General features: G+C 34.3%; 2 protein-coding genes across 3 annotated transcripts in view; one reads left to right on the forward strand and one right to left on the reverse strand.

Moving 5' to 3' along the window:
• The window catches only part of LOC136823927 (uncharacterized), a 402,896-nt gene that overhangs the window by 230,418 nt on the left and 158,785 nt on the right, over window positions 1–13,693 (reverse strand). The window lies entirely within an intron of this gene.
• Window positions 1–13,693, forward strand: part of LOC136823884 (ATP-binding cassette sub-family C member 10-like) — a 35,811-nt gene that overhangs the window by 1,763 nt on the left and 20,355 nt on the right. Inside the window, exons 2-12 of one of the 2 annotated variants that reach the window (XM_067080039.1) lie at window positions 5,110–6,280; window positions 6,437–6,526; window positions 6,980–7,084; window positions 8,081–8,197; window positions 8,705–8,830; window positions 9,551–9,636; window positions 10,282–10,423; window positions 11,393–11,558; window positions 12,261–12,454; window positions 12,649–12,741; window positions 12,876–12,920. In XM_067080039.1, coding sequence (XP_066936140.1) covers window positions 5,138–6,280; window positions 6,437–6,526; window positions 6,980–7,084; window positions 8,081–8,197; window positions 8,705–8,830; window positions 9,551–9,636; window positions 10,282–10,423; window positions 11,393–11,558; window positions 12,261–12,454; window positions 12,649–12,741; window positions 12,876–12,920 — 2,307 coding nt within the window. In that variant the 5' untranslated portion in view covers window positions 5,110–5,137. Of the gene's footprint in view, window positions 1–5,109; window positions 6,281–6,436; window positions 6,527–6,979; window positions 7,085–8,080; window positions 8,198–8,704; window positions 8,831–9,550; window positions 9,637–10,281; window positions 10,424–10,836; window positions 10,979–11,392; window positions 11,559–12,260; window positions 12,455–12,648; window positions 12,742–12,875; window positions 12,921–13,693 lie in introns of both variants that reach the window. The other variant, XM_067080040.1, reaches the window with a different exon arrangement.

A 13,693-nucleotide genomic window follows, 5' to 3' on the forward strand; every position in this document is an offset into this window, starting at 1 on the left:
CCGTGAGTGGTCCTAAATCCAACAGCCCTGCCTAAATCCAATGGGTTCTTTCAAAGATACAAACTAAAATGAAAACAAATCTCTCGCTGTGACGCAATGAAGATACCAAAGTGTCAACTAAACTGAGAGATTTGATACACTGAACCAATACACCGTTTAGGAGTCTCGCCATTTCACGGTACTCCATATAATTATAAGAATATCTTATGTGCTTAAATTCAGTAAACTTTGAGTGCTTCATTGAATATTAGGAAGATAAGAAGATAATTTTGGATAATTTTCATTGTAACACTTTGGTCAATCATTGCTGAAAGTTTGAAAAAAAATTTCCGACGCAAAAAAAACTTCAGCCAATTAAAAGCACAGTTCATTCCGACGCTAATTAAAAAACCCACCCACCCCCTAACCCATAGCGTCATATAATGAAATATACCGAGAAACGATGAAAACCTTTTTTTCCTTTCTCACTTCAAGTATTGATGTTCCACTGCCAGCGAAGTTTCTTCCCCCTTCTGCTTGCTACACATTTTTGCTTTTTTTTGAGTAGTGGTTTCGGTTTATGACTTTTGCACAGATTGATTCCCAGACCCGCATAACCATAAAGTTATGACGCCCGCGGGGGGAAAAAGCCCCAAACTTTTTAAACGTTACATCGTCTCCGGCATTTTACTATACCTGCTTATTTTCAATGCCGTGGCTGGAAAAAGAGATAAATTTGAAATGAGGATGTTTTGTTAAATCTTCATGTTTTGTTAAATCTTGAATATGAAGAGACTACTACCAGGCTACCTGTGTAAGTTTATAGTTTTCTGGAAATTTGAACATCTCTTGGGCCTCGAAAACCGATATCTCTAGAAGATTTTCTTAGCGTCACTCGATCTAACCCACCCACCCTATAGCGTAGGAATGACGCTAAGCATGGGAAAAATCGATATGTGAGTGGCCCCTTAATCACGCTAGGAAATAAAGCTTTTAGAAAAAACAACATCTACAGGAAGTATTTACAACAACACAAGGTCAAGGAGAGTTACATGAATCAAGCAGAAATTTTACCGCGGGAAACGCATATTTGGACTTTGTACCCTATTTTGTTAGATCTGACATGTTGATGTTTGTAAGTACACTTTATAGTTTTGATTCATATTCTGGTTTTCTTGTTATTAGATGCTGTTTTAGAGCTTTTTAGAGCTAGCCTGTCAAGTTCAAGTTCCTAAGACAATTAATTAAAAGTTGAAAACTTAAAATGAGACAAGATGACCGATTGCAAACGTATAGCAGCCATAAAATCAACAACCAAGTTTTGTCATTCAATTCCCGAGACAGCGCTTCGATTTTTAAGGCCTTGTCTATACACTAACCTAAAGTAAAAATAATTCTGCACATGTAAATGGGTCAGTGTTTGAGGTCTATATAACAGATATAGCATTTTCGCAGCATTAATCTTTGGTATGCATTTCGACGGGATGCTAGTGTGACAAACTGAATTTTACTTGCCAAAAGTGCTCTTTTATAAATCTTTGTAGATTTTGCCTACCCTTGACTGAAGACTATTAAGGGGTCACTCGCATATCGTTTCTTCCCATGACAAATTGTCAAATTGACGTTAATTTGACCCCCCCATCCCCACTTCTTAATGTCAAAGTTTAAAAATTATCAAAAATCAATGAAACTCTAAATTTTTTCTCCTTCACTTTCATCCTTGTTTCGTCAGCCAGCCATCTTTAATTTTGATACGGCTTGCTCAGATTACATTTAAAAAATAATGGAGATAATTTCTGAACTTTTTTTGGAAAGTTGCCGGAATTGATTATCCCCCCCCATCCCCACTTCTTAATGTCAAAGTTTAAAAATTATCAAAAATCAATGAAACTCTAAATTTTTTCTCCTTCACTTTCATCCTTGTTTCGTCAGCCAGCCATCTTTAATTTTGATACGGCTTGCTCAGATTACATTTAAAAAATAATGGAGATAATTTCTGAACTTTTTTTGGAAAGTTGCCGGAATTGATTATCGACTTTAAAAAAAATCATAATCAACAGAATAGTGAGATTTCGAAAAAAAAAGACCAACTGTCTGCAAAATTCAAGGACGATGCAGACTGTCTAAACAAAAGGAACATGCAATAAACATTGGGCCTTTTGTTTTGGTTAAAATTGTTCTATAAAATAGCAAAGCGAACAAATACTTCTTATGTATATGTGATCTTAGCAGATCTTAGTTGATAAAAGGAGGAAAAGGAATATGGAAAGAAACATTTTGATATTCAAATCGATATTTCTGGTGAAATTTCTTAGCATCACAGACTCTAACCCCCCACCCCTTAGCGTCAATTTGACGTTAGTCGTGGGAAGAATCAATATGTGAGTGGCCACTAAAGTATACTAGGACTAGTTTGATTTGACTTGGGGTTTTGCAAAAAGTATTGCTCCATTGTTACCCTTAGTTGGTCTAATTTCAATATTCCTCTTCTAATTTCATCACCCTTCTTTAGAGATAGAAATAATAGGAAGGCCAGAATCACTGATTGAAACCAACTTTCTTTGCTTAGCAATCAGTTGAGAAGTCCATCAGTGATTCCAACCTTCCTACTATTCCTATCTCTTAAGAAGGGGTGAATTCCACGTTGATTTGCTACTTGTTTAAACTGAGGTCTACGTCAAAAAAAGTTTCTCCAATAGACAGGTAAAATTACAGGGGGGTTTTTGGGGGGGCTTTGAGCCCACCCAACGGGTCCAGGGGGTGAAGCCCCCAAAAGCCCTGGGATATTTGATCTTCTCACACCTAAAAGTTGCTCAAAATAAGCTTTATATTCTGTTTACACTCTAAATCGTTATATGGCGGTTGAGGGAGAGACAGAGAGTGGTGGATGCGCTTAAATCTGGTGTAATGAAATCAGACGTTAGAATGACGGTGCTCCTCTCGTCTTGAAAAGCTTTAACTTACAACAATATCTTACTTTTTCTATTTCATTCACATGGTATTTGTTGCCATTGCCATAAGAATCTCATATCATGTGTTTAATTTCACTCCTTTATCTTGGCACCAAAGTTTTTTAAATTAGCAAGTGTTTGACAGCAAAATTAAAGCAAGCAAAGCGAGAAAAGAATTGTAGAACGACGCTGGAGCGGCTAGTATCTAGTTATCTAACAACAATTATTCATATGGACACTGTCATTTAAATGGTACAAAAAATAGCTGTTTTTGCACCATCTTTACACCCCTGACTAGTTTTGAAAATTAAAGACTCGTAAATGTCTACTAGGCCCTACACTGATACCTGTGGTTAAGTTAAAAGGTTCGTTTTCGGACCCATGCTGGTCCCGTAACTGTAAAAGGTATACTTAAAGAGATATAAGCTTTTGAACTGCGGTCCTAAAAAGGACAATGAATTGTCCTAGCTGAAAGGATAATGAGTTATCCAAGATCAATAAGTCTTGATAGGGTGCTTCGATCAAGTCGAAATTTGGTACACATGAAGAACCTTATCCTACAATAAGATTCCAATTATAAAATCTTGTAAAAAGGTCCAAAAATGGACAATAAATTGTCCTAGATGTTGTAAAGTATGGGCAATTAATTGTCGTCAAAATCAACTTTAAAACAAAAATTCATTCAAGATCCTCTCAGATCAGGCTCTAAATATCTCAAACATAAGATGATTAAAATGAAAATCGTTGAATGGCCCCTCTGATGGACAATCTGTTGTCCTAAAGGCAAATGTATTTAAATTAACCACTTTTTGTGCTCTAACGCTATGGATTCAACCATTTTTATCTTTTCCAAAATAGTATTAGCTTATATAAGCTAAAACTTTGCACAAAACTGTATGAATGGTTTACAATTAGTGTCCAGATAACAAATTTTGGTTATTCGGTCCTTTTGTAAAATATAACAGTTAAAGTATGGACAATTAATTGTCCTAAATATGGACCATTTAACCTATATCTAACTCTAAAACAGCTACAGCTGGTACTATTATACCCCAAATCATGATAAAAACATGAGGGATAAGTCAAAACGGGCCATTAAATGGACAAAATGTTGTCTTGTAGTTGCGGTAAAAATAGATAGACTATGGAGCTTTTAGATATCATTTACAGGTCAATTTTTTGTCTAACATTGGACCCTTTTACATTCAAACTAATTTAGTATTTCTTAGTTTATATTCTTACAGTATAAATTAGGAGAGTTGTTCCACTCTTTTTTATTATAGCTCTACCTTTTTCTATAGATAAAAGAAAAAATTCCTCTTTTGAAGAGCTAAAAGACAACAATTTGTCCAAAAATGGACCTTTTATCTGCCCATTTTACTTTTCATATTACAGGATTTATGTTTAAACATAGTGTTTTTGTGTTAAAGATCACTTGATAGTTTCAGTTTTGACCACTTTCATAATTTAGATACTAAAACTAATGTAAAATTAAGGACAACTTTATTGTCCTATTTTGGGACCCAAGAACGTAAAAAGTGGGCCTTTTTACTATTAGGAGTTAAAACAACCATTCAGCTTTAGTTTAAACTAGGTTTGGTATAGACTAAGCTTAAATGGCCCTTTTTAGGGCAATCTTTTTGTCTGGACAACAAATTAGCCATATTTGGGCCATTTAACCCCCTGGAGTGATTTTAACCATCTTTTACCCTTTCTAATGTTAATATAGAGGTTTTCTGAGATTTTCCCTCATTTTTGATGTAATTTGGGCAAGTTATTACAAAAACCTTATTTTAAGCCATTTTTGGCATGGTGCATGATTTGTACCATTTAAATGACAGTGTCCATATACACCATCAGCATCCTATTGAGCATGAAAAAACATTTTGTTGTAGATTGGTGTACACACCTCATGTGATGACGATGATTTTAGTGTCATTTTGTCAATATTTTAGATTGAAGATTTGTCCTTGAAATCTTCTAAATAGCCCCTTTATATTACAACATTTCCATTGTATATGATATTTTTTAAGACATATGTTATGATTGCATTACAGTGTTCCTTTCTGTAGTTTGTATGACCTCTGACCTGCTTTAAAATTTGGGAACAAAAGATTGCATTATGAGTATTTCAAGCTGACTTGAAGCAAAAACAATTTTATGTTTATTTTATTATTAGATCGAGGGAGCAAGGATTTTGCAAAGCTATGGAAAATATTCAACGATTTTGTGGACTCTCATCAAATGAGACATTTCATGCTTGGGACAACAAGAACAAGATTTTTACCAATTGCTTTCAATGGACAGTATCTTCCTTGGTGTCTCATAGTTTACTCCTAATTTGTTGTGCATACCTCTTTGGTATTTCAAAAGTGTCCTATCGCAAAACTAACCGTAAAGAAACATGGCTTTCAGAGACTTTATGTATATTACTTTCATTATCGAATATTGTTGAAGTCATTTTGAGTTATGCATTAAAACAGCATCATCCTCCAGCTTACGTTTTAGCAAGGACATTGAGCACTGCAACTTGGATGCTCTGTTTAGCAATCCATGTTAGAACACGCTCAACACTACGTCAACGTAAAATCAATAGCAAATACGTATTTTTCTTTTCTGTTTTGATTCTTGTTTCAAACTGTTTTTCATTACACTCAGTTATCAAGTTGATCGAGAGATCAGGAAATTTACATTTTGAAAATTGGCCAGTGCTTTATTATGGTGTGTTTACTAACTTCTTCCTTGAATTTTGTTTCACAATAACATGTATTGCATTATTGTCAACCAAACTAAAAAAAACCTCATTTAACAGAGGCTTGCCATCCTTATCCGGAAATGTATCTATACAAGCAGACTCTAGCACTCTGGTGGAATCAGGAGCCAGCTCGCAAGGTTCTTATTATGAGGAGTACATCAAACTCAAAGAAGAACAGAAGGATATATTTCTCGGTAAAGCAGAATCTGGAAGCAATATTTTCTCAAAAGCCTTGTTTTTATGGAGTAACCGATTGATCTTAAAAGGTTATTATGAGCAATTGAATTCACCAGAAGATTTGTACACTTTACCGAGCAGTATAGATACTGGCTCAATAAAAGAAAGATTCTCAAACATGATAAGAATTCAAAAGAACTCCTCCATTTTTGAGGAATTTGACAACAAAAGCATAACAGAATATAACCACGAGCGTAAAAAGAAGAAGCATTTTAAATTATCCTTGATAAAATCTTTGAACAGTGCATATGGAAGGAGGTTTTGGTGTCTTGGGATTTTAAAATTCATTATTGATGTTCTTGACTTTGCTGGACCCCTGTTGCTAAACTTTCTGCTGAGCTTTATGGAAAATAAAACGGTAAGATTATCTTGTTCAATTTTTAGCCTCAGATTGTTGTTAGCTTTTTCCCAAATGCTTCATGAAACTACTTTGTATCTTGTAATTGAACATCAACCTTAAATTGACAAAAGCTTCTATAATTATTTTCTTTTGAATTGTATTTCTATTTTCCAGGAACCTATATCACATGGCTATTATTATGCTCTTGCTTTGTTTTTGTCAACATTTTTATCAACAATTCTTGCTGGACATTATCAATATCAGGTAGAATATCATCTGAATTTATAAATCTTATTACAATTTATACTCTTTGAGAACTACTAAGCTTTATAAATAGCAATTGAAATATTTTAAGATATAAATGACTGCATTTCTGCATCTACAATTTTCAAGAGAAAAATGGATAAGTCTATTAACAAAGACTTTCAGTGCTGCAAATAAGAAAGTTTCAGTTGGCCGGTAATTTTTCGAGTGTAACGAGCAGGGGGTCTGGTGGAACCATCTTAGAAAATTTTGTAGTATGTGATGACTTAGATTGGTTAAACACCTATTTTAGTTTGAAAACTGTTTAACCGGACAAAATGAAAAACTGAGCCTCAGAATGACCAGTAGAAACTACAAAATGACCGGTAATTACCGGTCACCGGCCGTTATTTGCAGCACTGAAAGATTTAAACAAAAAGATCTCGAATGGAATTTTCTAATTTCGTTTTCCAGATCCGAATAGTTAACCTGCAGATAAGAGCAAGTTTGATCACTAGCATTTACGAAAAAACATTATCCATCAGCACTAGTACGCTTAATGGTTTCTCAACTGGTCAGGTTAGTATTATTGAACATTCAACTTGTTTGCTCTTTTGTGCTTGATTGTAAGGGTAAGCCGGAAAACTGATGAAATGAGGAGGATCAGTATTAATTATTTGTGGATGATTTGAAATGAATATGGAATTTGGCATTTTCAAGGGAAAGATTGATAAAATGGGAACAAGATTTATCATACTCTCAGGTGCCTAGTAATAAACAGGGGGTTGGAATAAACGGAAGGTAGGAAAAGTTATTTTTTTAATTTCAAATAAGCAGAGGGGGCTAATTACCAGGAGATTGGAGATTGCAAAAAAGCCCCAGAAGAAGTTAATTATAGACCAAAACCTGGCTATTTAGAGCAAAATGAGCGACTTTTCTTTTGGCAGCAGAAAATATTCTAAAAATTAATTAATGGGGATTCCTAATAAGGTCTGGAGGTTAAAAAGCGACACTGTTAGGCACCTGAGTAAAAAGCTATTGAATGCACCTGAAATCTTCAATTAATACCATGTTACTTTAGGCGCACAAACTTTTGCGATTTTCGCAAATTTTGGCCCTTTTTGCGAAAGTAAATGTATTTAAAAATTCGAGGAAGGGCCATTCGCGAAAGTTTATGCTCGCGAAATAGAAAATCTGTAAAACTTCAAACTTTGAATAAAATTTTATGGCACTTTTTAGCCTGCTAAAAGACTAATAAGTCAAAGGACAAATGTTTCAAGCCAATCCAAGAAGTAATTGTCCCTCTAAGCCATGTTTTTCATGTATAAATTCTCAATTTTACGTCTTGATTCGCGAAAGTTTATGCTCGCGAAAAATATTTTTCCGTTAAATTTGCGAAAGTAAATGTCGTGAATTTCGCGATTTTTCGTCCTCACGAAAGTTTCTGCTCGCGAAAGTTTCTGCTCGCGAAAGTTTGTACGCCTAAAGTATATTCCTGTGATGCTGTATAAAAAGTATACAATAGGAATAATGCCATTAGATAAACACATTCTCATTACCTTATTAATGTTCCAGGTTGTTAACTATATGAGCACAGACACAAACCGTATATCTGGTTTTACTTACTCCTTCCATGAGTTCTGGAGTTTACCGTTCAAAGTGGCAGTTTGTTTATATCTACTTTACAAACAGGTAAGTCTTTCTTTCTTTGAACCTTTATATTTTGGCTACATTATTTTTTATTACAAGAGCAATGAGGCCCAAAAACGCTCTTTTTCTTTTCAGACAATAGTCATTACAAAAATGCTGAACAATTATGATCCTGGGATTCAAGCAAATTTTAGAGTCAAATAGGCTATCAAATCTAAATTACCCTTGTTTTGCCCACATACGATAAGAACAGATCAAAAATTTACTAAATTGGAATTTGAATGTATCATAATATATTTCACTACATGCTCTGGTAATTTACTGAAATTATTTTTTTATTTTTTTCATTTGTTGTTGGTTCTTGCTGTTAAGCAAGCCCTCATAATGTTCTTTCAAAACAGCATCGGTTCTTGCTAAAATCCTAGTAAAACTCTTAACATTTTACCTAAGGAATGCTAAAACTTAAGATGTCAGTTTTCACTGATGTCTTCAATTTTGTTCATTTCTTGCTTAGAGCTTCTTGCTCAAATTTATTGATTTCTTTTGTAGGTTGGGATATCTTTCCTGGCTGGTGTTGGGGTTATTGTCTTGCTAATACCTATCAATAAATGGATTTCTTCAAAGATTTTGAAATTGAGCGAGAAAGTGATGAAACAAAAAGATGAACGAGTGAAGGTACTGTTAAATGCACAGCTTTCAAATCAGTTGTCTGAATTGATTCTTTATAATTTTCATGAAAAAATATCAAGTGAAGCTTCTCTGATTTCCTGAAAACTGCATACTTTTCCATATCTTCCAAGCAGACAGTTTGGTTTCTTGATATTTTCAAGAATACAAAATCAAAATAGAGAACTAATGTAATGTCCATGTCTTCTGCTGATACATGTTTTATTTTTTATAAGCATATGAAGGCTCAGATTTGCAGAATTCCTAAGCATAACATGAGCATATATGTCAGCCTAAAATATTTTTCAAGTTGTCACTTTTTATCTGTTTAAAAAAGTTTGGTAGAGGTCAAGTAAATAATAGCTAGCTACATTCCACTGCTCCCAAAATCTGAGCAATTTTTTCTGAAATTTCATTAAAAACTTGGCTCGGGGTGAATCATAAGCTTAATTCTTAAGCATATAATAAGCATAAACTATGCCTGGATGCTTTGAGAACTTAAGCATACACGATCCTGACCAAGGTGCATACACTTGCTTATAAAACAAAAACATGTAGGGTCTTAAACAAGTTTATTGCATCTCATCCGCAATCCCTACGTTCTTCATGTATGCATTTATTTACACACTTCTTAGTCTTAAACGCACGCGTCTAGTGATGAACGCCATTTTTTCTTTTAGCTTGCTTTAGCTTATGATAACTATAAAGTGGAATGTTTTCTTGTCATAGATTATCAGTGAAATCTTGCATGGTATTCGTATCATCAAATTATATGCTTGGGAAAAGCATTTTAAAGACAAAGTCAACAGTGCAAGGTATTTATTTGTTTTTGCAAATTGATTTCAATTTTTTCATAATAGTTTGTTTTGGGCATTCTACAAGAATGTTATACTCTTCCAACTCGATCTTTCGCATTGGGATCTTTTGAATTAAATCATTGCACCTTCAGCTTGGGTGATCTTATAAAAGATTTTATGTAATTCAAATATGCCTCTAATTAGATCTTTATAAGATCGACTCAGTAAGAATCAACTGAGCACAAAAGCTTACAGCGAAGACAAAGAATAAGTGCATTACAATATTAGATGGATGCAAACCAAATGAAGAGTGGGCACTGCTTATTAAAGAGAAAATCAGATGGTTCGAGATATTTAGGACGTTGACTTCCTTCTATGATTTACCCTGAACAAAACCTCCAAATCTTTTTTGCAATTCTAAACTCTTTTCCAATGTCGAGATTTTAAGGTTACAAATTTTTTACCTTTAGCAACCAATGTATATGAATTGTTTTAGAAATCTGTAATATCTCAACCTTTGTAAAACTTGAGGTCTTACTCTGCAACGTAGATAGGCTTTACAGGCTAAAAATTCCAAAACAATCTTGATTGTTTTCTTCTTAAACAGCTATAAAAAGAAACTGTCTTTTTGAGAAAAATTTAATTTTCCCCTCCATCATGTAGAGATATAGAGATGAGAAGCATTGCCCTGAAGAAATATTTGGTTGGAGTTGCCATCTTTGTTTATGAAACGACCAACACGTGGATTTCCATCACTACCTTTGTGATGTTTGCGTTGCTAGGCAACGAATTGACTGCCACAAAGGTGATTGCTTAAAACCTTTTGATTCATATGCTTAATACTTCAGAAGAGAATTATGTGAAAGTTGCATAGATCGTTCCAGGAAGGTACTCAAGTTGACATTTACGTGTGTAAACCAGTGCTTCCAATTTCAACGATTTAAAAAAATTATAAACAGCGATTTCTTGCATTTTCACGCCTTCCAAAAGAAGTTTTTATCTTGATGCAAGATTGCACAGACGCCTTGACTTTTTATATGATACGCGCGTACTAAAGTATCTTTAAACGTCTCAGGGTAGACAGAGAAATGTTTAAGGATTTATATATCGACATGACGTATGCATGATGTATGCACTTTCACATAGTTCTAAAGAGAAGTATTTGGCAAAAACTCAATTCTCAATTCTTTTGAATGTGATAAAACTCTCATTTTCCAGGAATAAAGAATTGGAGAGTTTAAAAGGGCGCAAATATTTGGACGCTTTTTGTGTGTTTTTCTGGGCCACCTCAACCACATGGATTTCCATTCTGACGTTCTCCCTTTATGTTTTACTAGGGCATGAGTTGACTGCCGCCAAGGTATTTCATATTCCAAAGCTCACCTTTTGAAAACCGTGGTCTGCTATATATTAGATATAACGACACTTTGTTGCATACTTTGAAACCATTTTTCTGAAACAGACTTTTTAAAATGAAATAACTTGCTTGTGCGAAAAGTAAACCAAATTTTCTAAAATCTGAGCTTTTTTACACATACATACACACCCTTGATATCGGACCCTTGCAAATTATTTTTGAATTCATATTAATTTATGTGTTACATCATCATATCAACTGGAGGACTGAAAGGAAACTGGGTTGGAGTTCACCTTTCGTGAATATTTAATTATGTCCCTTTTTAATTATAACCTCAAGACCCAGTTTTCTCACAGAGCTTGTAACTAAAATTCTCATGCCCTTGCATTACAAATTTTACAAAATATTTTTGTTTAGGTGTTCACCAGTATCGCTCTGTTTAACATTCTCATTGGACCAATCAACTCTTTTGCTTGGGTGATCAATGGATTATTGGAGTCTTGGGTGTCTTTGAAAAGAGTGCAGAAATTTCTTTCCACACCTGAAATCAATTTGGACGAGTATTTCATTAAGACAACTAATGGTATGGTTTTCATATTTACAGATTATTTTTTCTGATAGAGTTGTTATATTCATGATATGTACCATTGCAATGTTTTCTGACATTTCATCACGTTCCCAATACGTCACTTTCAACCAATCAGCTGTTGAGTCCGTAAAAGACATTGCAATGGTGCATATCCTGAATAGAACCACGTACGCAAAGATTTTCTAGATTTTTGCCACCCCCTCCCCCCCTTGTACACATAGAACAATAGAAATAACGGCATTTAAACAATGGAACAAACAAATTGGTTTATTCTAAACCCCCTATCCCCCTTCACTGCTTACATACTGTATGGATGGCCCCATAGCCAAGTAATCTAGGACTTTGATAATCCATTGGTTTGAGGTGTTGACGCCTTAGACATCTCGTCAATCCCTTCTTATTTTGCTATCAGTTGCCACATTTAATCTTGTGAGCAGCTTCGAGAGATTTCCTTACCCCTGATAAGTCAAAAATAGAAGACTATTGCTTACTGAGACGAATTTACAATGAAAGTTAGAGGATAAATAATTGCCTGAATATTTTTAAGTCTTTATTATGGCGATTGTTACACGTTTTATCAAATAACTCAGGTTGTTTTTCTGATTATTGATGACTTTAAAAATACTTTACTTCTCAGATGAGTTTCTTTAAGTGATTCGAATCTAACCATTTCCACTTTCCATCTCAATTCCCCAGATGATGGTGATGCAACAGTCTTTGAGTTGGATGGTGCCACATTTTCATGGAAAGATGAAGAAGGTTACGTCAATATTGAACTCAATAATGCTGGTGGTGGCGGTGAGAAGGGCGGTGAAGGTGGTGAAGAAGAGAATGATTTTGTTGTGGCTACTCCTTTCTCCTTGAAAAATATCTCTATGTTCGTAGAAAAGGTTGGTCATTTTATTGATACTATTTTAAAATCGGAAATAGGAAATCCTCATCCCGTATACTTTATTCAGTTTCTTATCGGCCGTCTTTTTTATGTGTAAAATGTGCTTAACAAACACAAATAGTTCATTACTATTAAAAAGAAGATTTTTCCAACTATTCACTGGCTTTAATTCTTTTTGTTGCATTCCTCCAGGGTCAATTGGTTGGTATCACAGGGAAAGTTGGATCAGGCAAAAGTTCATTTTTTGCAGCTCTCACCGCGGAGATGGAAAAGAACAGTGGATATGTAAGGCGAAAATGTTTTTAATTTTTTGGTGTCAAATTTTGCGAGTGTCTGAAAATATTGTAATGTAACATACCAACTAGCCCGAATTAATTTTATAATAATAATTTATCTGGACCCATTTATTTTTGTTTCAGATCTATCTTGGAGAAGAGTTCAAAGGGTTCGCTTTTGTCACCCAGGTAAAAGTCTCAAGCCATTTGATTATTTTACGTTTTTAATGTGTAAAAATCAAATACACGTTTTTTTTATAAGAACATCCAAAATTTTTGAAGCCTTCGGATGTTTTGTCACTTTTTGGGTTTTAAGCCTAAATATGTTCTTAATTTCACCATTTTATGCTCATTTTTACCCATTTTCCTAAAAAATCGGGTGTTTTCAAGTCCTCCAAACCTTAAAATGTTCTTAACTTGTTCTTAGCATTTTGACCATCGAAGCCTTATGTTCTTATATAATTTGTTCTTATAAAAAAACCTGTATCACATACAGTGTCAAAAGTTCTTCAGTCTCAGTAGGTGAAGAGGCTTTTCTGTTGCATAATTCACCAAAGTTTCCAAATTTGTGCAGTGTGCTTGCTTTGACAACTGTATTATCAGGCACGACGTAGCATATTTTTTTCCTTCTTCACTAAATTTCAGAGTTTTCCTTATTTATCATACCAGACTTTTAAAGCTTCCTTTATCATTGTCGTTTTTGGACCTACCCCGGTGGAGGTCCTATAAATTAACCTGTGTTTGTCCTTTGTTCGTCCGTTCGTCCGTCCGTTCGTCTGTTACCAACTTTTCTCAGGATTGATTTGATGGATCTGATTTTTTGCATGAAAGTAGGTAAAAGATGGCTCGAGCAGATTTTTGTAAAAAAATTTTGTTGGCTCAAAAAACGCATGTTTATCTATAAGAATCACTATTAATAAGCATACATTAATGTTCTTAATGAAATTCCTCAATTACTTTAT

The sequence above is a fragment of the Clytia hemisphaerica genome, unplaced genomic scaffold (assembly GCF_902728285.1).
Source record: "Clytia hemisphaerica strain Z4C2 unplaced genomic scaffold, Clytia hemisphaerica genome assembly, whole genome shotgun sequence".
Lineage (NCBI taxonomy): Eukaryota > Metazoa > Cnidaria > Hydrozoa > Leptothecata > Clytiidae > Clytia > Clytia hemisphaerica.